This window comes from Lactuca saligna, chromosome 7 (assembly GCF_052625555.1).
Source record: "Lactuca saligna cultivar CGN05327 chromosome 7, ASM5262555v1, whole genome shotgun sequence".
NCBI classification, from domain to species: domain Eukaryota; kingdom Viridiplantae; phylum Streptophyta; class Magnoliopsida; order Asterales; family Asteraceae; genus Lactuca; species Lactuca saligna.
Genome location: NC_136423.1, coordinates 175285950 through 175310271, shown reverse-complemented (window position 1 = coordinate 175310271; position 24322 = coordinate 175285950). Strand labels below are relative to the sequence as shown.

General features: G+C 41.8%; 1 protein-coding gene and 1 non-coding gene across 2 annotated transcripts; one reads left to right on the top strand and one right to left on the bottom strand.

Annotated features, from left to right (window-relative positions):
* The first annotated feature begins 14267 nt into the window (after positions 1-14267).
* LOC145007710 (small nucleolar RNA R71) lies at positions 14268-14374 on the top strand. Its single transcript, XR_013663081.1, has one exon. It is a non-coding gene; the product is annotated as a small nucleolar RNA R71 (small nucleolar RNA).
* A 5650-nt stretch (positions 14375-20024) lies between these two features.
* Positions 20025-22269, bottom strand: LOC145004833 (indole-3-acetic acid-amido synthetase GH3.6-like). Its single transcript, XM_078963840.1, has 3 exons — positions 21847-22269; positions 20829-21757; positions 20025-20745 (listed from the first exon to the last, which is right to left on the bottom strand). Exons 1-3 carry the CDS (start codon positions 22173-22175, stop codon positions 20156-20158), a joined length of 1848 nt encoding a protein of 615 aa, XP_078819966.1. The 5' UTR covers positions 22176-22269; the 3' UTR covers positions 20025-20155.
* Positions 22270-24322: the final 2053 nt, after the last annotated feature.

The following is a 24322-nucleotide window of genomic DNA, read 5'->3' as shown; positions in this document are numbered from 1 at the left end:
GGGGTAGCCGTAGCATTCACTAGCAGACGGCGATAGAAGGTGATGTAAAACTGCAGGTAAGCCGTAGCATTCCATAGTATCTTCGTTGTCGGAGTTGGGGTGAGGTCCTTATCTACTAGCATTCAGATAGGGATCAGGAATGGGTAATGGATGAGAATGGTAAAGGGTTTTCCTGTATAGCCCTTGAGGGGTGAGACCATGGGAGAGGCCGTTCTAGGATATAGTTGGGTCAGACCCGTGGGCGAGGCCCATATGAGAATAGCAGTATAGGTGAGACCTGAGAGTAGGATTGCTCAACAGTATGGTTGGGTAAGACCCATGGGCGAGGCCCAAGCAAGAATGGCTAGACAAATAGGACTACAGGGATAGAGGCGGGTGAGACCCGTGGGCGAGGCCCGTGAGTTTTAGTAGCATTGGTGGGACCAGGTAGGGACCTTAGTGTCAAGATAGGGGATCGGGGATCCCAGGAAATTGTAGTGCCTGCATGGTAGGATAGATTGAGCAGTTTTAGTTGGTCGATGTTTCTTCGAAAGTCACTGGGAGCGACTAGTAGTTGTGTTGGGTCAGCGATCGGTGGGAGCCGGTAATCCAGATATTGATAGGTTGGTAGGGACCAGGGTGGTCTCAGTTCATCCGGAAGTCATATGACGAATAGCAGAATTTCCAGTCAGTAGCAGTGTGAGTATGCAGCGTATGGTGGAATTCAGTTAGTTGATCGTGGGGTGCTCGACACCAAATTATAGAAGAAAGAAATGCCTAGTGGATACCGGCGATAATGACCCGTACTGGAAGTAACAGGAGTGACAGATTTGGTGAAGATAGGATCTTCACAGTGGCAGAGGAAATAGATGGTTATGGAGCATTGCCTTGGGAAGGTAAGGAAATCGCGCAAGGAAAGAAGGGTTGAACCCATGTGGGTTCAGTTGAAGTTCTCGGAGAGTACCAGAAGGATTTTCGGTTGAGTAAGATGGGTTTCTAGAAGGTACAGGGTCAGGGTGACCCGAGATGATTATCCCCAAGGATTAATGTTAGTTGGAATGACTGAGTAGAAGGCCAGCGAAGGTAGGTAGCTAGTGTTAGAATAATTGGTGGGGTATTGGAGGCGGATCGCAGGCATTGGATCATAGTAAACTTCGAGGATGAAGTTTAGTTTAAGTGGGGAACAGTTGTAACACCCAAAGTCTGGAAGGCCAAGAAAGGAAATAAAAACTTAATTTTAAGGGGCGACTCGGCGAGTCCAAGGAGGTACTCGGCGAGTTCGAGCGGGATCCGGGTCGAGGAGTAAGTGACCGAATCGGCGAGTCGGCCAAGGGGACTCGGCGAGTCTGGTCTGTGCGAGGAAAACCCTAAATTCGGGACTTGGAGCCTATTTAAGCGCCTTATTCTCTTCCCTAGGGTTCCTTTACTGCCTCTCTAACCCAGAACACCAAACCCTAGCCGCCATATCCATTGTTTGAGCCAATTGTTTCCTTGAAGAGTGCATTAAAGCTTGGAGAAGGAAGAAGGATCTTGGAGGTGCAAGAAGGGACTATAGATATGGGATTGTGAGGATATTTCTGAGCATTTCGAAGTAATAAAGTAGTTCTTGGACTCTTTTGCACCTAGATCTATGTGTGGGTGTTGGGGCTTTTTAGCCATAATGGTATCCATTTGAGTTAGAAGCCAGATCTGAAGTTGCTACTTCAGATCTAAGCATATTTTGGTCTTGAGAAGCCTAAAGTATCTGCCCTTGAATTAATTATGGAGCCTCTTTGCCTTAAACCCTAGTTTATGGTGTATTTTGCCTAAATCTCCTTTTCTACACGTAAAGTTTGCATATTTACGTGAGGAATAGGCTTGGGAAGGGTAGATCTACAGTTTGGAGTCCATGAATGACTCAAGAGTCCTCTGCATGTAAGGAGATCTGAATGGACTCGGCGAGTCCTTTGAGTGGACTCGGCGAGTAGCATGAAGATTAGGAGCAACTTGACGAGTGGGATGAACAGCTCGTCGAGTCAGATGAAGATAGCCTTGTACTCGGCGAGTCACGTCACGATACCCCAAACCCGTCGAGATGAGACTCAAATCAGTGAGTCGAATGGAGACTCGGTGAGTTGGACAAGTCAGGACTCAGAAAACAGTAGACTCGGCGAGTCATGGACTGACTCGGTGAGTCGAGACGCGAATGGAAGGACTTTGAACATATGAACTCGGTGAGTTAGTAGGGTGACTCGGCGAGTAGGGTTGACCTGGAAGGTTGACTTTGACCAGGGCTTTGACTTTGAGCAGAGTTGACTTGGTTGTCTCTCGGGGGTCAGTTATACTTAGTGTTGCATTGATATTGGTAGTTTGGGGAGCAAGGGGAGTAGGAGTTCAGAGTTGCCGGGGCAGCAGGTAGTGAGATCATCAGCAAGTTCAGCCAGTGCAGGTGAGTTTCCCTTTGTATTAATGGGTCTAAGGCCATAATGCCGACCCATGTAGTTATGAGTAGAAGGCCTGGGGGTTTGCCCTAGGCACAATATGCTAGTACGATATTTAGGATGAGGTCCATTAATAGTGGGCGGGTGCCCAAGGATTTGTTTATATGATAGTTTATAGTTATTGTCTGTGTGATACATGTACGTGCCTAGTAGGGAGGTGAGTGTGGGCGAGATCCCGTATCTCACCAATAGCAGAGTGTGGATTGGGTTCCACATCTCATTAGTAGCAGAACAGGAGCGAGGCCCAAGTTAGGGAAGGAGTGAGAGTGGTTTAGGACCGTATCTCACTACCAGTATGAGCGTGGACAGGGTTCCATGACTCATTAGTAGCAGGACAATGGCGAGGCCCAGGATAGGTGAGGCCTTAGGACAGGATCAGTCGTATGAGTTTAACTTATGTGTTGTGACATGTTTATGTGTTATTATTTGTTGGCGGGCGAGGCCCTGTGATATGTTTATGTGTTATTATTTGTTGGCGGGCGAGGCCCTGTGACTGGCAAGGCCTAAGTGAAACAGATATGTATCCGAGCGGGGCTCGAAGCCAGGCAGGGCCTGGAGCGGCGGGGCCATTATAGTGGGTGTGGCCCGAGGCAGGGGGCGAGGCCCAAGATAGCGGGCGTGGCCCAGTATATGGTTATGCATGGTATGTGGTAGGGTGGGGAACTCTCTAAGCTTCGTGCTTACGGTTTTCAGTTTTGGTTGCAGGTGTTTCTTGTAGCGGAGGGAAGAGCTCGGGGTGATCGCATGGCACACACCATTGATTAGACAGCCTGGGAATGTTTTACTCTGATAACGAACATGCGTTTTGGAAATTAATACTTTGTTTTTGTTTTGGATTGATGATTTTGCTTTAAGTAATGTTTTATTAAAAGAAATTTTTGGTCTTTAATTTTGGGTCGTTACAAGTTGGTATAAAGGTTTTCAAAATGAAAAGACAGAATGTAAATAGAAGGTTTTGAGAAAGAAAACAGTTTTAGAAAAGCAAAAAGAATTCAGAAAAAAAATAACTTTGAAAAAATAAAATAGGTGTGGTGCATGCAATCAACCGAGCTCAAGTAAGTACCCCAAAATACCCATACAATTTTATGTTATGAATATCGGTTAATAGAACAGCATGCTAGATTAGGAGTAAGGGTCTATGGAGGATGCCATACGTTCCTGTTATATGTGCTTTGAGTTGCATAATAGTACTGACTAGATAGTAGTAGGATAGCATGTTTAGGTTATGCCTGAGTTTATGACTTTGTGTTGCATGCTAGTTCAGATTCTTGCTATGTTGATATGATTGTTTGAGTATATTATGGTTAGATTTTCCCTTGTCTTAATGCTGCTTGATTTGTGCATTGTGGGATTCTGAGTGACAGGAGTTAGCCATTAGGTGGATACGACACGTCACATGTGATCAGGGTTAAATAATCTCAGAGTGTTGGATTTGGTCCTATTGCGCAATTCTTGTTTGAGTCCAACCTTTGTAGGGACGAGTCTTTTACTTGAAGGATTAACTAAGCCTCGTCACATGTGATGGTATCTAGGTGATGGCTAATTGGCGTCACAAGGAGACCTTCAGCAGCTGAGGATTTGTTTGAGTTGAGTCAGAGGTTTCCCTAGGGTAAGCCTAGGATGAGGTAGTGCTGGGAGCAGTAGTAGTAGAACAGGGAGCTGGTGGAGTCGAAGCAGTTCTTGAGGAAAGTACGGATAGATGTGGAAGGTAGTATGGGCCCGTACTACTGAAAGCATAGGATCCATACTCGATTCGGGAAAGGCCAAGACAAGACTGGGAACCTGGTAGTGCGTATGTTTGGTCTCGCAGCAGTGAGGAGTATTCTGATAGTGGTTATGTTATATGTTTCAGCATGGTAACATTGCGAGAGAGACCAGTGGGCGGATCAGGCTCCGGAGAGGGATCAAGCTCGGGTTCAGGGGCCGAGCAGCTCGAGGAGTGAATGAGGGAGTTGATATCCGCCGAGGTTACACGCAATATTCTACATCAGACTCCTGTGATCTTTGGCACGGACAAGGAGGGTATGTTGGAGATTTTGGATGAGAGGCTGGGAGCCTTCCGTACTGAGATGATGGCATTGATGGGAGCGCGTACCTTGATGTTTCGGAGTTCAGGGCTTGCGGGGCACCAGATTATCATGGGGCTAGGGACCTATTGCTTGCAGTAGATGGTTGGATGATGTTGCCAATGCGTTCCGTATGAGCCGGTGTCCTGAGGAGGACAAGGTTAGACTTGCTTCCTGCCTTCTAAAGGACTGAGCGAAGGATTGGTGGGAAGAGATTGGTCATGCTTTGGGTGATGATGCCGAGTTGGACGCGATGACATGGGGTGATTTTTCAGCCAGGTTCAGGGCAGAGTTTTTGCAAATTATTGAGGTGTAGCAGTTGGCACGGGAGTTTCAGGATTTGAAGCAGACCACTGAGACTGTGGCAGAGACATATGAGGTTAACAATTAAGTGATGTTCATGCAACCTAATTGCCTTCCAATTAACAGAAAATAGTAGTGATTAATACATAAGATTCTTTAACAAACTTGATTTAATAAATCACCAATAGATAATTAAGCAAGAATTAATAATTAAATCATAGTATTCCCCAAACAGAAACAAAAAAGAGTTTAGCTCATAGTTGCAGTAGAAATAAACACAAAAACAAAGTTTATGAAAGCAAACATGTTTAATTCCTAAGTCTAAGTGGTAGAATTAACCTAATTGCTTGAATTCTTCCAGCTCTTGAAGCTTAGGGTTCCTTAGCGCCTTCTGAACCTTTTAGTTGCAGCTAATCCTTCAAAAATCGCCAGGAATAATACCCCATGGGATAAGGATTCATCTTTTAAAGATATCCCAAAACAGAGGGTACTCGGCGAGTAGAAGAATCAACTCGCCGAGTAGGTCCATACTTATCCGTCTTAAATTAGCAGTCATATTTATCTTCTGGCATATCGTCATGTACTCGCCGAGTAGGGTCGATCTACTCGCCGAGTAGGTCCTTCTTTCACTCTTTAATCTTCACTTGCTTTCCCTTTTCTCCTTTTTGCCTCCAAGCATATCTTTTGGACTGAAAACACAATTCAAAGCATTTTAAGTACCTTTTGTCCACATTATTCTCATAATTAACCAAAAATAACTAAGAATATATGTTAAATAATTAACTAATTATGCACATATCAAAATACCCCACACTTGACTTTTGCTTGCCCCCAAGCAAAACTAAATTTTAAACACATTAAAATCACATTAATAACTCCAATCCAACCCAGCCATTATGCCATGACCGCAACGCATGCATTTGTGTCTAAAATTCCTAAAAACCCCCCATACTTCAAATACTCACAATCCTCATAAACATTCGCCCACTCACCCCGAACTATGCTCATTTTATGCAACCCTCCGAATCCATCCTCAGAAAATCTCTTTACCCTCAAGGTATTTTTAATTGAGCAACCCAAGCGTACATAATCTAGAATTACAACTTTTCGATACCACTACGGAATTCTTTGAATTCTTCACTTTCTTGATAATTTGATCTTGGATATCTTTGAATTCACCAACTTGTATTGACTTTTGGTATCTTCAACTTTTTGGTTTTCTTGGAATTTTGATCTTCAGATCTTCACTTCATTTGCTCCAAAATTCCTATAACTTTTCTAGCAATTCTATTTTTTTTCTTTTTTCATGTATTTCTCAATTTTTTTTCACTCAAATCCCTACATGCTTAAGCAGGGGCGCTCAATCTCAACCTTTATTGGCTAATGATAAAAACTTTCCTGGATACATTTCAAGTTTAGGCTGCTAAACATATTGCATCCCTCAGGCTGAGCAAGGTTGTATTTTTGTCTCATGATTTCACTGAAATAAGGAAGCGACAAATGCACTAGAACGTATATAGGCTCAACTAAACATTTGGGTTCTCATGCAATTATTAACACAATTCTAATATGGAATCCTAATTTTTACCAAAATTTTCTAATTTATGACCTAAGCATTTTTGGTATGCAACAAATTTAAAAAAAAATTTAGCCTAAATTAAGATTCTAAGTGTTCTAAGATGTGACTAACCCCCTACCCCACACTTATTTTATGAAATGCCCTCATTGCATATTATAACAACTAAAAAAATGCAAATAGAGAGAAAGTTGGAACAAACTCCCCTGGGGTAGCAGTCGCTAGGTTGACACTCTCTTCTTCAACTCCTTCTTCTAGTGACTTTAACCATGGGAACAGCTCATCCATGGCACGGGTGTCATACATCTCGTGTGGTTGATAGCTCAAAAACTCCAAGGAAAAAGGGTTGTTGCACAATCCTCAGTAGTAATTCATAAAGAATGTATGAATGGCGCAGAAAAAAGTAGCCAGAACAAATCAGAAACTCCTCCTGCAGCAGGCTACTCGGCGAGTAGGCGATCAAACTCGGCGAGTAGAACTCGTTGGCAAAGTAGTTCGTGCAGAAGCAGATGTACTCGCCAAGTAGTATTAGTGCACTCGGCGAGTAGAGCGTATAGTTCCAGAATTTTTTTTTTTTTTTTTTTTGAACCGCTGTCTCTCTTTACTCTAGTGTTGACATGTAAATATAAATGTACTCTCCAGTAAACTTCCTAAGCAGTAACACTTCAATAAACTCTCGATTCGTACGGACTCGATCCTAGGAACAAGACTCCATAAGCACTCATAAAGATTCTCATTCCTCTCTTGACCATTCCTAAATAGCATGCTTCCTAGCTTCAATACCTGAAAAGAAAACTAAAAGTAACACTAATATTCCAACCACATAGCCAAATTCAACATGTCCACAATTGTCTTAATACAAACATCATAATCAAACAAAACAAAAGCAAATAAAATCTTCATTCTTCCTCTTCCATCCCGGCTCCTCCAGCTCCACTACCTCCTTCTCCACCCCTTCTTTGCATCCTTTCGTCCCAATCCATAATGTAAGGATAGCCGGGTCCCGGTCGCGGGGCAATATGCATTTGTTGGAAAAGATAGTCGAAGGATTGATTGGTGTAATTAACCCCTCGCCCTATATCATCCAAGTAGCATCGATACTCCACTTGGTTCCATCCCTCGTTATCCTCCACCGGAATAACCGGTGGGTCTTCTCGTACCCGCTCGTTTCTCGGCCTAACCCGCCTTCCCGGCTCCTCGGGGACCGCCGACTCATCCTCATTCGGGATAGTAAAAGAATCACCAAAATTTTCAACTATCCGAGCCCTCCTATAAAGTGAAGTGTTGAACGGAGGAGGGTGGATAATCGTTAGCGTTTGAGCTTTCGTTAATTCCAAGATCCCAAATGATCTCGCAAGCCGAGTAATGAACATGCCCCCATTAATCTTCGAGTTTATTTTCTCCTTAACCGCTCCCTCCGCAAGAAATTTAGCAATGCAATATGGAAGGTTGCAGAAGACATCGGGAGTGATAATACTCCACAAGTAAAAGATATCAAGGGTGGGCACTTTATCCCCATCCTTCCGCATGTTGATCGTGCTTGCAACGAATCGGTGAATGAGTCGATGGATTGGAGAACGGATATGACCTTCTTGAGCAGTGGAAGGTATGTAGACCCGGTTAGCAATTGTACTCCACCATGTCGACGCCACCACCCCCTCGGGAAGTTCTTTGTGGGTATTCTGCAAGAAGGCTTCAAAGTATTCCGTCATCGACATGTCTTGATCGTAGATACCCAACCGCCAAGAGAACTCAACCATGCTGCATTGTCGCAGCTCTCCTCCCAAAGAAAACGAGATCGTGTTTGGATTGTAATACTCACTACCACCTCGGAATGAAATGGTAGCAAAGAATTCCCAGCACAACTCCGCGTATACTGGCTCTTGGATTTTAAACAATTGCAACCAACCATCACAAGTGATGTTGGCATAACCCAAGTTACAATATTTCACCAAATATGGAGTAAGTTCCTCTTCCAAGCTGACATTGCCCATCCATCCCCAATCCACTGCAGTGGGCAGGTGGATTTCTTTCTGTCGCAGCGCTTCCAACCTGTTTAGGGCTCGAGTTTTGGAGGATTTGGAGGTGATTTGTTGAAAGGCTAACCATGGCATATCACCATGGCCTCCTCCACGTGATGACTGTCCTCTCCTTGCCATGCTATCTGCATAAACATACCAAAAACACAGCAACAAACAACACCCCATAATTAAAACTGGAAAAATTTTGATCTATTCAGGACCTACTCGCCAAGTACACGAACATACTCACCGAGTAGTATGAACATTCTGGCAGATCGAGATCGGATCTGTGTAATCTGTGTAATAGTCCAATTTTTTCATAGGGTTTTGTTGTAATTGTGTATCTAACCATAGATCTTGAAGAAATTACTCCAAATAACCTCTAATTCATGAGTAAATCAAAGCCCTAAAAATTGGGAAAAACTCCCCAAATCCGAAATCATACCAAATATGGGGAGATATATGATAAAGATTGGACCTTTCATAAAATTAAAGGGTAAAAATGTTACCTTGTTGCTTGAATGAAGAGAAAGAAGAAGAAAATTGAAGAAATCTTGAAGAACCCTTGAGATGCGGCTGAGAGGATATGCTCGGCGAGTGTGGAGATGAAATGATGAATAATAATAATTTTTACAGGTTTTAATTTACTGGGTTTGAACCGGCTACTCGCCGAGTAGAATGGATCTACTCGCCGAGTAGACACGCATGTTATGGACTTTTGGTTGTAAGCGAACCTTTACTCGCCGAGTATGGTCGATATACTCGCTGAGTAGATGTCTCAGGTTGAAAAAAAAATTTAATTTGCCAATTTTACTTTACTATATGAATTCCTTTGTTTAGCCTTTCCACCCCACACTTTCAGTAGAGCTTGTCCTCAAGCACTTAGAGAAGTAGAATAAATGAAGAAGAATGAAAAAAACAAAAAAAACAGTATGAAAAATAAAGAAAAGGAAAGAAAATGCAAACGTGAAACTCGGGTTGCCTCCCGAGAAGCGCTTCTTTTGATGGAGTCATTAGCTGGACTCCGCCCCGTCTACGTGTTTGCGATTCCGCACAGTAGCAGCTCCTCCAATCCTTCATTGCGGGGGACTCCTTCTTCATATTTCTTCACTCTATGACCATTGACTTTAAATGGTGTGCCATCTCTTGAGATCAATTCTATAGCCCCGTGAGGAAACACCGTCTTGACCAAAAAGGGACCATCCCACCTTGATTTGAGTTTGCCCGAGAAAAGTTTTAATCGAGAATTGAAAAGTAGTACTTTTTGGCCTTCATGGATGTCTTTGCTTTTGATTCTTTTGTCATGCCATCTCTTGGTCTTTTCTTTATAGAGCCACGAACTAGAATAAGCCTCATTTCGGAGTTTGTCAAGGGCATTCATTTGCATTAGACGGTTGGTCTTCAATTCTTCCATGTCAAAGTTGCACCTCTTTAACGCCCAATATGCCTTATGCTCGATTTCAACCGGTAAATGGCATTGCTTTCCATAAACTAACCTAAATGGTGTAGTACCAATAGGTGTTTTGAAGGCGGTACAAAATGCCCATAGCGCGTCATCCAATTTATCCGACCATTCCTTGCGGTTGCTTCCCACCGACTTCTCTAAAATACGCTTCAAGGCTCGATTGGTCACTTCCGTTTGTCCACTCGTTTGCGGGTGGTATGACGTGGAGAACTTATGGGTCACCCCATATTTTTTGAGCACCTTTTCCAATTGATCATTGGCAAAGTGTGTGCCACGGTCACTAATTAGGGCCTTCGGAACACCAAACCGGGAGAATAGTTTTTTTAAGAATCGTACCACTACCCGTCCGTCATTTGTAGGTAAAGCATGCGCCTCCGCCCATTTCGAAACATAATCTACCGCCACTAGGATGTACTTGTTTCCTTTGGATGTGGGAAATGGTCCCATAAAGTCAATGCCCCACACGTCGAACACCTCACACACTTGAATGCTATGTTGTGGCATTTCATTACGAGATGAAATGTTTCCCACCCTTTGACAAGCATCGCATTCTTTAACATATTGGGCTGCATCTTTGAAGATTGTAGGCCAATAGAACCCAATGTCAAAGATCTTCTTTGCGGTATAGTGTGCTCCATGATGTCCTCCCGTGGGCCCGCTATGGCAATGTTCTAGTATTCTTCGACTCTCCTTCCCGAACACACATCTTCTTATAATTCCATCCGCACAGCTTCGAAAGAGGTATGGATCGTCCCAAAAGTAATATTTGATCTCCGTGAAGAATTTCTTCTTTTGCTGACTACTATAATCCTTCGGGACGTAATTTGTAGCTAAATAGTTAGCTATGTCTGCGAACCATGGCTCCTCTCCCACGGACACCATAATGTATTCATCCGGAAAGTCGTCTCCATCCTTATCTTCTTGCAATTTCGGGTTCTCGAGCCTAGATAAATGATCGTCCGCTACGTTCTCCATTCCTTTCTTATCTCGTATCTCTATATCGAATTCTTGAAGAAGCAGCACCCATCGTATTAGTCTTGACTTGGCATCCTGTTTGGAAAACAAATACTTGATAGCCGAGTGGTCAGTAAAAACAATGGTTTTAGATAAAACCAAGTAAGGGCGAAACTTGTCAAAAGCGTAAACTACGGCTAACAGTTCATTTTCAGTAGTAGTATAATTCTCTTGGGCAGGATTTAAGGTCTTGCTTGCATAATAGATGGGTTGAAAGTGCTTATCAACCCTTTGTCCAAGGACCGCTCCTAGTGCATAGTCACTAGCATCACACATGATCTCGAAGGGTAAGTTCCAATTTGGTGCTATAATGATCGGGGCATTAGTTAATTTTTCCTTTAGAAAGTCAAATGCCTCTAAACACTCTTTAGTAAAATTAAAGGGTGCATCTTTTAGTAATAATTGTGTTAGAGGTTTCGTGATTTTGGAAAAATCTTTTATAAAACGCCGGTAAAAACCTGCGTGTCCCAAAAAACTTCTAATGCCCTTCACATTAGTTGGTGGGGGTAATTTGGAAATGGTGTCTATCTTTGCCCGATCCACCTCAATTCCCTTTTTAGAGACTTTATGTCCCAAAACTATACCCTCCTTGACCATGAAGTGACACTTTTCCCAATTTAGGACCAAGTCGGTTTTCTCACATCTAGCAAGCATTAAGTCAAGATTTGTGAGGCAGTCATTGAAAGAAGATCCGAATACAGAAAAGTCATCCATAAAGACCTCCATGAATTTTTCCACCATATCATGGAATATGGCGGTCATGCACCTTTGAAATGTCGCAGGTGCATTGCATAGTCCAAATAGCATGCGTCTATAGGCGAAAGTCCCACTGGGGCATGCAAAGGTGGTCTTTTCTTGGTCCATTGGGTCTATGGGTATTTGGAAATACCCTGAAAACCCATCTAAAAAGCAATAGTAGCTATGGCCCAATAGTCTCTCTAACATTTGATCTATGAAAGGAAGGGGAAAATGGTCTTTGCGAGTGGCATCGTTTAGCTTTCAATAATCGATGCACACTCGCCAACCGGTTACCGTTCGCATTGGAATTAACTCGTGCTTTTCGTTGGTAATGACCGTCATTCCTCCTTTCTTGGGCACCACTTGGACCGGACTCACCCATGGACTATCGGAGATGGAGTAGATGATTCCTGCATCCAAAAGCTTGACCACCTCCTTCTTGATGACTTCTTGCATGTTCGGGTTTAATCGTCTCTGATGTTGCACCACCGTCCTTGCTCCTTCTTCTAAATTGATTTTGTGAGAGCAGTAGGATGGGCTTATTCCCTTGATGTCGGAGATGCTCCATGCGATGGCTCTTTTCCTTTTCTTCAACACGCGCACAAGCTCCTCCTTTTCCGTCTTGGATAGGTCCGAGGCTATGATCACCGGCTTCTGATTTCCTTCTCCAGAAAGGCATACTCCAGATGGTCAGGTAGTGTTTTGAGCTCCAATTTGTTGTGCATAGTGACAGACTCGCCGAGTGCAGGTTTGGTACTCGGCGAGTTGGTGGCGGCATTCACGACTTCTGGCTTTTCTTCAGATGTACTCGGCGAGTAGATCGGGTCTACTCGGCGAGTAGGGCTTTCAGCTTGGTTCTTTATTTCTTCATACTCTGCTTCTTCCAACAGTCTTTCAATCTCTAATAAGTCCTTTTCTGGATTAAATACTTCGTCCAAAGCTGTAAACTTGCTGGAATCTTCAGGTATGTCTTCTTCCAATAATTCGTCAAGCATGTCGATTGAGAAAGCCGTGTTATCACTACTCCTTGAGTACTTCATGGCTTGGTCTACCCCGAATGTCACTGAATTGTCCCCAACTCGCAATGTGAGCTTAGAATCTCTCATGTCTACGATAGCGCTAGCGGTGTTGAGGAAAGGTCTTCCAAGGATGATTGGCACTTGCGGATCCGCCTCCATGTCGAGAATGATGAAATCAGCCGGGAAGACAAATTTGTCTACTTTCACTAGCAAATCTTCACAAATGCCTCTTGGGAAAGTAACAGACTTGTTTGCCAAATGAATTGCCATCCGAATTGGCCTTGGCTCCGGGAGGTCCAGCTTCTTAAAGAACGAGTATGGCATAAGGTTCACACTTGCTCCAGAATCAGCTAAGGCATGAATTGCAGCCAAGTTGCCAAATTGGCAAGGCAAAGTTAAGCTCCCCGGATCACCCTTCTTCTTTGGTAATTTGTTTAGCATTGCGGCGGAGCAATTCTCATTAAGTACTACCTTCTGCACTTCCTCCATCTTTCTTCTGTTAGTGAGGAGTTCCTTAAGGAACTTTGCATACTTGGGCATTTGCATGACGACTTCAATGAAAGGAATATTGATTTGAAGAGTTTTAATGTGATCTAGAAACTTCTGATATTCCTCTTCCTACTTCTCTTTCTTGGCTCGGGCTGGGTATGGCATTGGAGGCTGGTATGGTTTCAAGGGTGGCTGTTCATTTGTTTTAGCAGAGGTACTCGCCGAGTCCATCGGTCCTACTCGGTGAGTAGGACTCTCAGATTGTGAGTGTTGGTTTTCGACTTGCTCTTCCGTTCCTTCCTTCTGTGAGTCCTTGGTTGCTTCAGTTCGAATGGGGGCCTGGGGAGTAATAATCTTCCCACTTCTTGTGGTAACAATATTTACTTATGCGCCTCGTGGGTTGTTCTCGGTTTTGCTAGGAACCTCACCCAGTGACCTTTGGTTTAGTTGTTGAGCAAGTTGCCCAAGCTGCGTTTCTATGTTGTGGATGGATGCTCGCTGGTTCCTAAGCATTGTTCTTGTTTCTTGGATAGCAGCATCGTGGTCACTATGTCTTTTCTCGGAAGCGGCCACAAATTTAGTTAGCATTTCCTCCAAGCTTGGCTTCTTCTCTTGCACCGGCTCCTCCTTTTGGTAAAAGCCTCTCCCTTTTTGTCTGTACTTCTCCTCCTTGGCCTTCTTGTACTCTTCGTAAGGCAGCCACTCCTTCTTTTGTTTGCGCCAGTCCTCATCATACCGGTCACCGCTCAAATAACATACTTGTGCCTTTTTGTTGCCGTTCTCATCCAAATCGCAATCTCTAGTGAGGTGAGGTCCATTGCAATTTTCGCAACCCACCCGTATGGCATGGATAGTTTGATCCATTTTGTCCATTCACCTATCCATGGTTTTTAACATGGCCATGACCGCGGATAGATCTTCAGTAGCAGCGTATGCGGCTCCCCTCGTGACATCATTCCTGGGGTTGTGGTATTCTCTAGAGTGTTTAGAGAATTCTTCAATCAATTCTTTAATCACCGGGGGTGGCTTCTTTGTAAGTGGGCCTTGTGAGTCTAGCAACTGTCGGGTCGTGACATTGACTCCATCATAAAAGATGGAAACTTCTTGCTGGCTGTTTAGATCATGGTGTGGGCAATTTCGTAGCAGACATTTGTACCTCTCCCATGCTTCATATAATGACTCTCCAGCTTGTTGTTCAAAGTTTGCAATGGCCTTCTTGAGTTTGGCTATCTTGGATGGTGGGAAAAAGTGATCAATAAATTCTTCCTTCATTCTGGCCCAAGTAGTGACTGACCCGGGGGGGGAGTGATTTGAGCCAGTCTTTAGTAGCACCCTTGAAGGTTACCGGAAGCATCCGAAGTAGTTGAGTTTCGTGGGTTACATTTGGAATGTTGAAGTAATCAGCAACATCATTTACTTCATCCAAATGTTTGTAGGCATCTTCATGATCCTTCCCATAGAAAGGTATTTCCTTGAGTGAAGCTAGGATATGACCTTTTAGCTCGAAGGTGGCAGTTGCGGGAATTGCAGGTTGCACAAGTCACGGGCCATGGTCGTCACGCATCCTCTTCTTCCATTCTCCCATGGGAATTTCATCAATGTTAGCCATAGTGAATGCTAAATCTTCCTCCGATTCGGTTTCTTGTTCGTACGTTGCCTCCTCTTCTTCCTCGGTTTCGTATCCAATATCTTCTTGAATTGGCTCCTCAATTATCAAGGAAGCGTTAGAAGCTCCTGATTTGCTGCTCTTCTTTTTCCCAAAAACAATCTTCAAGTTGGACAATGGTGATTTCTTTGGTGTGCTTGAACTCTCCACGTCCTTCCCTTTGTTTCTTTTCAATGCGGATTCGGGATCTTCAAACGGGGGTACCAGTGGTGTGTTTGCTCCTCTGGTCATGAAAGTCCTGAAATTGATCAAATAAAAAGCGTAAAAAGAACAAAAAGATTGTAAACAAATAAAAAAAATTTGCTAACTAAACTGTTACTCGCCGAATAGGTGCGAGTGCACTCGGCGAGTATCAGTGATATTTCAAAAAAAATTCTAAGTTTTAACCTAACTAAAACAGATACTAAAACCTAATTACCAGTTACTAAATAGCAATAAATGAACTTTATGCAAGTAAACTCACACAAAGGATCGAAAAAATTAGGAATTAGCTTAATTATTTAGAACCGTTCCCCGGCAACGGCGCCAAAAACTTGATGTGTGTAAATTCAACTAGTTTTATCCCTACTTTTTATTAATAAATTGAGCACACAAAGGCAGTGAACCTGTCTTTAAGTGGTATAGATTGATAAGTAAGGTATCGAACTCAGGGAACGACAATTAAACTAATAGCTAATTTTCACTAAAACAAATAATAAAAGTAAAGGGTTTTTCTCTAGTTTTGCAAGACTAGAAACTTAGACAAACTAAATTAACTAATTAACTAAAGCAACAACTATTCACCAAATTTGATAAAGATGTTTCTATTTAGGTTCAACCAATTCACTCCTATGGTTATTTAAGTTAAGGTGGATTAATTGCTATTGGTTACCAATGATACTAGTTAGGTTCATATTCATTACTCCTAACCCTTAGACAATTAACGAATTTAAGCGTTGATCAAGTGTTTAAACTAATTAATTCCCTAGATTAATTATTTGGATTAAATAAGATTTGTAATGGTTAATTAAGTTATCAATTCAATTAACCTCTTGTTGATGGTTTCTCAAACAAGCTCACACATTAATCTTCCTATTTTCTTATTAATCTTAGTTTCATACTCATTACTTCCAAGCATACGTTTTAGCATTCACATAGACATATGAGGTTAACAATTAAGTGATGTTCATGCAACCTAATTGCCTTCCAATTAACAGAAAATAGTAGTGATTAATACATAAGGTTCTTTAACAAACTTGATTTAATAAATCACCAATAGACAATTAAGCAAGAATTAATAATTAAACCATAGGAGTTCTTTGGTATTCCCCAAACAGAAACAAAAAAGAGTTTAGCTCATAGTTGCAGTAGAAATAAACACAAAAACAAAGTTTATGAAAGCAAACATGTTTAATTCCTAAGTCTAAGTGGTAGAATTAACCTAATTGCTTGAATTCTTCCAACTCTTGAAGCTTAGGGTTCCTTAGCGCCTTCTGAACCTTTTAGTCGCAGCTAATCCTTCAAAAATCGCCAGGAATAATACCCCATGGGATAAGGATTCGTCTTTTAAAGATATCCCAAAACAGAGGGTACTCGGCGAGTAGCAGAATCAACTCGCCGAGTAGGTCCATACTTATCCGTCTTGAATTAGCAGTCATATTTATCTTCTGGCATATCGTCGTGTACTCGCCGAGTAGGGTTGATCTACTCGCCGAGTAGGTCCTTCTTTCACTCTTTAATCTTCACTTGCTTTCCCTTTTCTCCTTTTTGCCTCCAAGCATATCTTTTGGACTGAAAACACAATTCAAAGCATTTTAAGTACCTTTTGTCCACATTATTCTCATAATTAACCAAAAATAACTAAGAATATATGTTAAATAATTAACTAATTATGCACATATCAAGGGACCAAGGTGGTCTCAGTTCATCCGGAAGTTAGATGAGGAATAGTAGAATTTCCATTCAGTAGCAGTGCGAGTATTCAGCGTATGGTAGAATTCAGTTAGTTGATTGTGGGGTGCTCGACACCAAATTATAGAAGAAAGAAATGCCCAGTGGATACTGGCGATAATGACCCGTACTGGAAGTAGCGGGAGTGACGGATTTGGTGAAGATAGGATCTTCACAGTGGCAGAGGAAATAGATGGCTATGGCGCATTGCCTTGGGAAGGCAAGGAAATCGTGCAAGGAAAGAAGGGGTGAACCCCTGTGGGTTCAGTTGCAGTACTCGGAGAGTACCAGAAGGATTGTTGGTTGAGTAAGATGGGTTTCTAGAAGGTTCCGGGTTAGGGTTGACCCGAGATGATTATCCGCAAGGATTAATGTTAGTCGGAATGACTGAGCGGAAGGCCAGCGAAGGTAGGTAGCTGGTGTTAGAATAATTGGTGGAGTATTGGAGGCGGATCGCAGGCGGTGGATCATAGTAAACTTTGAGGATGAAGTTTAGTTTAAGTGGGGGAGAGTTGTAACACCCAAAGTCTGGAAGGCCAAGAAAGGAAAGAAAACCCTAATTTTTAGGGGCGACTCGGTAAGTCCATAGAGGAACTCGGTGAGTCCGAGCGGGATCCGGGTCGAGGAGTAAGTGGCCGACTCGGCGAGTTGGCCAAGGGGACTCGAGGAGTCTTGTCTGTGCGAGGAAAACCCTAAATTTGGGACTTGGAGCCTATTTAAGTGCCTCATTCTCTTCCCTAAGGTTCCTTTACTGCCTCTCTAACCCAGAACACCAAACCCTAGCCGGCATATCCATTGTTTGAGCCAATTGTTGCCTTGAAGAGTGCATTAAAGCTTGGAGAGGGAAGAAGGATCTTGGAGGTGGAAGAAGGGACTATAGATCTGGGATTGTGAGGATATTTCTGAGCATTTGGAGGTAATAAACTAGTTCTTGGACTCTTTTGCACCTAGATCTATGTGTGGGTATTGGGGCTTTTTAGCCATAATGGTATGTATTTGAGTTAGAAGCCAGATCTGAAGTTTCTACTTCGGATCTAAGCATATTGTGGTCTTGAGAAAGCATAAAGTATCTGCCCTTGAATTGATTATGGAGCCTCTTTGCCTTAAACCCTAGTTTATGGTGTATTTTGCCTAGATCTCCTTCTCTACACGTAAAGTTTGCAAATTTACGTGAGGAATAGGCTTGGGAAGGGTAGATCTACAGTTTGGAGTCCATGCATGACTCAAAAGTCCTATGCATGTAAGGAGATCTGAATGGACTCGGCGAGTCCTTTGAGTGGACTCGGCGAGTAGCATGAAGATTAGGAGCAACTCGACGAGTGGGATGAACAGATCGTCGAGTCAGATGAAGATTTCCTTGTACTCGGCGAGTCTGTTCTTGGACTCGGCGAGTCAGGTCGCAATATCCCAAACCCTTCAAGATGAGACTCAAATCAGTGAGTCGAATGGAGACTCGGTGAGTTGGATAGGTCAGGACTCAGAAATCGGTAGACTCGGCGAGTCATGGACTGACTCGGCGAGTCGAGACGCGAATGGAAGGACTCTGAACATATGAACTCGGCGAGTAGGGTTGACCTGGAAGGTTGACTTTGACCAGGACTTTGACTTTGACCAGAGTTGACTTGGTTGTCTCTTGGGGGTCAGTTAGACTCAGTTTTGTATTGATATTGGTAGTTCGGGGAGCAAGGGGAGTAGGAGTTCAGAGTTGCTGGGCAGCAGCTAGTGAGATCATCAGCAAGTTCAGCCAGTGCAGGTGAGTTTCCCTTTGTGTGAATGGGTCTAAGGCCACAATGCCGACCCATGTAGTTATGAGTAGAAGGCCCGGGGGTTAGCCCTAGGCATAATATGCTAGTATGATATTCAGGACGAGGTCCATTAATAGCGGACGGGTGCCCATGGATTTGTTTATACAATAGTTTATACTTTTGTCTGTGTGATACATGTATGTGCCTGGTAGGGAGGTGAGTGTGGCGAGGTCCCGTATCTCACCAATAGCAGAGTGTGGATAGGGTTCCACATCTCATTAGTAGCAGAACAGGGGCGAGCCCCAAGTTAGGGAAGGAGTAAGAGTGGGCTAGGCCCGTATCTCACTACCAGTAGGAGCGTGGATGGGGTTCCATGACTCATTAGTAGCAGGACAAGGGCGAGGCCCAGGATAGGCGAGGCCTTAGGACAGGATCAGTCGTATGAGTTTAACTTATGTGTTATGACATGTTTATGTGTTATTATTTGTTGGCGGGCGAGGCCCTGTGATATGTTTATGTGTTATTATTTGTTGGCGGGCGAGGCCCTGTAATAGGCGAGGCCTAAGTGAAACAGATTTGTATCTGAGCGAGGCTCGCAGCCAGGCAGGGCCGTTAGAGCGGGCGAGGCCCGAGGCAGGGGGCGTGGCCCAGTATGTGCAGTATGTGGTTATGCATGGTATGTGGTAGGGTGGGGAACTCACTAAGCTTCATGTTTACGGTTTTCAGTATTGTTTCAAGTACTTCCGATAGCGGAGGGAAGAGCTCGGGGTGATCGCATGGCACACACCATTGATTAGACAGCCTGAGAATGTTTTACTCTGATAACGAACATGTGTTTTGGAAATTAATACTCTGTTTATGTTTTGGATTGATGATTTTGCTTTAAGTAATGTTTTATTAAAAGAAATTTTTGATCTTGAATTTTGGGTCGTTACACACACACACATAGATATATATATATATATATATATATATATATATATATATATATATATATATATATATATATATATATATATAGAGAGAGAGAGAGAGAGAGAGAGAGAGAGAGAAAGTGTATGAATACAAAACTATTATTAATAATTCTTCAATGAACCAAAGATTTGTTTCAAATTTAAGAGTTTATTCTTTATTGAAAAAAAAACAAAAAATATCTAAATTTATAACTTTACATTATAAATGTTAAAAAAATAAGTTATATATATTTTTCGGATTTACCGTGTGAATTCATATTCACATTGTGAATCTACATATATTCTCACTGTGAATTTGAAGAAAAAAAAAATATTTTTTTTAAATTTGATATCATTAAAAATATATATAAAAAGTTATGAATTTCTGTTTTATTATTGTTATTATTGCTATTATTATTGTTATTTTGGTAAAAATTAAGTTCTAAAAGTGGGAAAAGAGATTGGTTCATGTTAATAATGATTTTATATTGAATCTCTATATATATATATATATATATATATATATATATATATATATATATATATATATATATATATATATATAAGTTTGATGGCTGGAATTGAGATAAAAAGTCAATGGAGTTTTATGAAGTTTCCATGAAGCTTCAGACTGTTTTCTAATGTACATTGCCTAATCCAACAACAAACGACCAAAGTAACATGACTCATGGCTAACATTCATTTCTCTACACTAACTCACGTTCCCCCACTGCTTGTGTCCCGGAACCCACTTCGGGCACTTGGGGCTAAAGTAACTGGACGCCACCCTCGAGCTCAACAGCTCGATGATTGGTGCAAACTTGACACACCGTGGGGTCTTGTACTGGTTGATCGAAGCACCTAAACTGATTGCGTAGTCCATCAGCTTATCAAACGTCCCATTTTCCACGATCTTGATCTCCAGTGGTCCGATGGATTTATCCGAAGCCCTCCCCTGTCTGTACACACTGTTGAGCGACTCTTCAATGGCGAGACAGCAGTCTTCAAAGACGGATGGTGGAACTGGAGTCGCCTCGTTGTTCACGCTCAGTTCCCAGAAGATGACGTAATGACCTGGGATTGTCGTTGTGTCTGCGTAGCTTGTGTACTCCGTCAAGGTCACGTCAAACGGCATCAAATGGGTCACTGCGTTTTCAACTGCTTTGTGTAGTTCGACTTCATCGGTTTTGTCGGAGTCAATGCTCAACGCCACGTTCTTCCGGCATATAAAGTTAAACTGAGGGGATTTGTTCTTGAATCCTGCAACTCTCAACACATCACCAACTCTATACCTATAAAGACCTGAAATTTTCAAACAATCGTAACATCAAAATCATGGGTGAGTAATTATAAACCATCAACCAGATTAAATCTCGAATACTAACCAGCGTAAGTGGTAACCACAAGCTCGTATTCCTGACCGAGCTTCACGTCAGAAAGATCGACCAATTCTTGTTGCTCTTTCTCGTTGAGTGATTTTGGCATCGAGATTGAACTAGTGACTCCATTGTTACGATGAACAGGAAGGAACTCGAAATAAGCCATGGTCGGAATAAGGGTGTAGGACACTTCACTAGGTTTACAAAGAGGGTTGAGATTGACACCGAAATAACATTCCGATGAAGCATACATTGTGCAAACAAGAGGGAGACCATTGCCATAGTAATCAAGAGTGGGTATGTATTGTGACATAGTTCCTGTGACTATAACATCAATATACTTGGTGTTCGGCCATAACCTCGTTATGATCCCCTGCCATGATTTCTTGGAGCATTCAAACTCGATAAAGTCGGATAATTTGGGGTCGGGTTTCAAGACCCTCATCACAGCTTCACGAACGGAAGGGTCAGTAATGGTGGGGTTCAAGGTTCCAGTTTTGATATCATGACACAAAAAGGTCCAATTTTTTTCCAAGAATCTTATAGCTCGGATGAACCCGGAAGCAAAAACTGCTCCGACCCGAAGAACTTCGTTGTGAAGACAAAGTCCGCAAAGCATCTGGGAATACATGCTTTGGTAGGAATCAGAGCAAAGAATGGTTTCATTAGGGCTGGTGTAGTTTGTGTAAGGGTCGTAAGGTCTTTGTTTGAAATGGGAACTTTTGTAGTAACTGGTTAAAACGGGTCGGGCTACAAGCCCACCTGGAGTCTTGGCTTCTGATTTGATAAACAAGAAATACATCCCTTTGCCTTTATCTAAACCGGGGACAAACTGGTTCATCACAGGCATCAGAAGACTGTAGAGTAATGACCTTCTATCAAGCTCATCTTCAATGGTGGGCATCAATTTTCTCTCTCCTCCAGATGTTCCAGAGCTGTATCAATCATATATAAAAGTCAAAATCAACATCAACATCATAATCCAAAAACCCATTAATTCATTGTATGATTAAAAATGGTGTACCTTGTTAAGAATTCAGAAATGGGGTGAGAGGAGAGAATTGGGGTCTTGTCGCCATTGGCGATGCGGGTGATATCAGGCTGGAGGTCTTCGTAGGTGATGACGGGTATAAGTTTCTTGAAGGTATCACGGTCAGTCTGACCGGAAAAACCATGGCGGTTGAGGTATTCGACGTTGGCATTTTGTGTGAGGATTTCTGAAAGGATTCGTTGCTGGACTTGGTCGGGGTTTGAGGTGACATCTTCGATGAACTCAAGAGTTTTTTTGTTCTTTTCTGTAAGAGTGTAATCGTCCATGGAGTTTCCATGTGGGATTTTCGGAGCTTCAGGCATGGCGTTAGACGGTGGTAGTTGTGGTTGTGGAAGGTAGAGGAGTTACAGGGAGGAGAGGGGAGGGGAAGGGGAGTTATATAGAAGAAGGAAATGAAGGTAGGAAGTGGTCCATGTTGTATCAAAGCCTTTTAAAGTGCAAAAAGAACAGTGTACCGCATGTCGATTGGCCAGTGGCTTGATTGTAAATGCATCCACCTTTTGGTCCATTTTATAAAATTTAAAATAAACCGAAGGGCTTGATTATTGCTTTTTTTTTTTACGTCATTTTGAATAAATATCATTATTTTACAAAGTTTGTGGTGTTACATTTAATTTTGAATGTATTTCACAGTGCAAATGAACTCGGTATGCTTTCGTATGCATACAGGTTTAATTGGCATTGTTTATTGGCTAAGTATCACAAAAGTCATTAAGGGGTGTTTGGATAGGAAAAAAAGTGATTATTGCTTATTCCCACAATAAGTTAATTTAAGTGTTTGGATAAAATCGAGCTTATTAGGCTAAATAAACTAATTTTAATAAGCATCTCTCCTCATGCTTAATGTTTATTCCCACCACAAATAAACTATAAGCAATAAGCTAAAAATCTAATCCAAACACCCCTTTTACGTTAAATTCAATTTTGATATTTTGTTATCTTTTTTTTTTTCTAAAATTGGACACTACGTTTCTAAATTGTTATAATTTTAACAACTTGACTGGTCAACCCGGTTTTATGCTAATATAGTATAATGATATGTTGGTTTTGATGATGTGATATTGTAACACCTATTTTCCATGTTGGACCAATGGATAGTATATATGAATCAAAGACACAATTTTTGAGAAAAATAATGTGTTATGACATGACCATAGGATGATTATGATGTGACGAGCCACAATGAGAACGCACACCCTGAAGAAAGTCAGGACGTGACATGAGTATGGTCACGACATGACAAGGGTTGCAACCCAAACCCATAATCTTTTAGGGTTTTCCTTCGTATTTAAACCCCTAATCTCATATTTAGGGTTCCATTTTCAACGTTCATCACTCTCAAACCTCATAAACCCTAACCCTACTTCTTATTGGTGATTATGGCTAATTTTGGTGTTTTGGGTAGCTTGAAGATGAATAAGAAGAAGAAGGTGTTCTAATGTGTTGATCAAGCAAGGACACCTCATAATCGTCCCCTTGTGCATATTCTAGACCTTTGTAAGTGTTTAAGATTCAAAAAAATTGGTTTCATCGTAGATCTAAGTTCTTTGTCTCTTTTCTTCATGTGGTGGAAGTTTGGAGGATTTGATCCCATAAAACTGGCAACTTTATGGATCATTGAGTTCCTTTTGGGTTATATGTTGTAGATCTAGAGTTTCATTGAGTTTTTTGTTCCATTAATGAGTTTGAGCTCATTCATTCATGATTTTGACCTTGTTTTGGGGAAGGACATGTATTGGACATGTATGTCCATAATGTAAGGATTTTTATGGCACTTTAGAAGGAACAGAAGACTTCAAGAAAGTTAGAATAAAGGACACAACGGATTAAGTCCTTAATGTAAAAATGTAGCTTCTGGAAGTCCTCACGACATGACCAAGGAATGTTCACGACGTGACAAAACCCAACATCGTGACAGTTTTGTCTCTACTTCCCCACAACATGACCAAGGAATGGTCACAACGTGGCATTGACTGTGAATATGTTGACCTTTGATCTTGTGGACCTTTGAACATTGACCATTGACTTTTTACCGGTTTGACTTTGGGTCAAACTTAGGGATTTGTGTCACACCCTAACCGACAGCGGAAATGCCTGGGTTGCGACATTTTATAAATAGAACCACAGTCAACCATAAATATTGAATATTTATAAATTTATACATTACAAACTTTAATTTCAATTACAACATCATATTTTTTCAAACAAAACGATATAATAAACTAGATTCATAACCCAAAAGAAATGCTATATATATATATATATATATATATATATATATATATATATATATATATATATATATATATATATATATATATATATATATATATATATATGGGGATAGAGAATATACATTACAGCCTCACCTAAGCTTAGGTACAAAACCACTAAAATATGTCATTTTAACTTAGCATATATACCCGATTTGGTTTTCACTTGGTAAATA

Bases quoted from the DNA above. Each gene is read 5' to 3' on its own strand.
- LOC145004833 (XM_078963840.1), bottom strand. From the start codon at position 22,175: ATGCCTGAAGCTCCGAAAATCCCACATGGAAACTCCATGGACGATTAC. The intron at 21,758-21,846 runs GTACACCATTTT...TGATTGATACAG, and splicing joins ATTTCTGAATTCTTAACAAG to CTCTGGAACATCTGGAGGAG. The intron at 20,746-20,828 runs GTTAGTATTCGA...TGAAAATTTCAG, and splicing joins TGTGGTTACCACTTACGCTG to GTCTTTATAGGTATAGAGTT.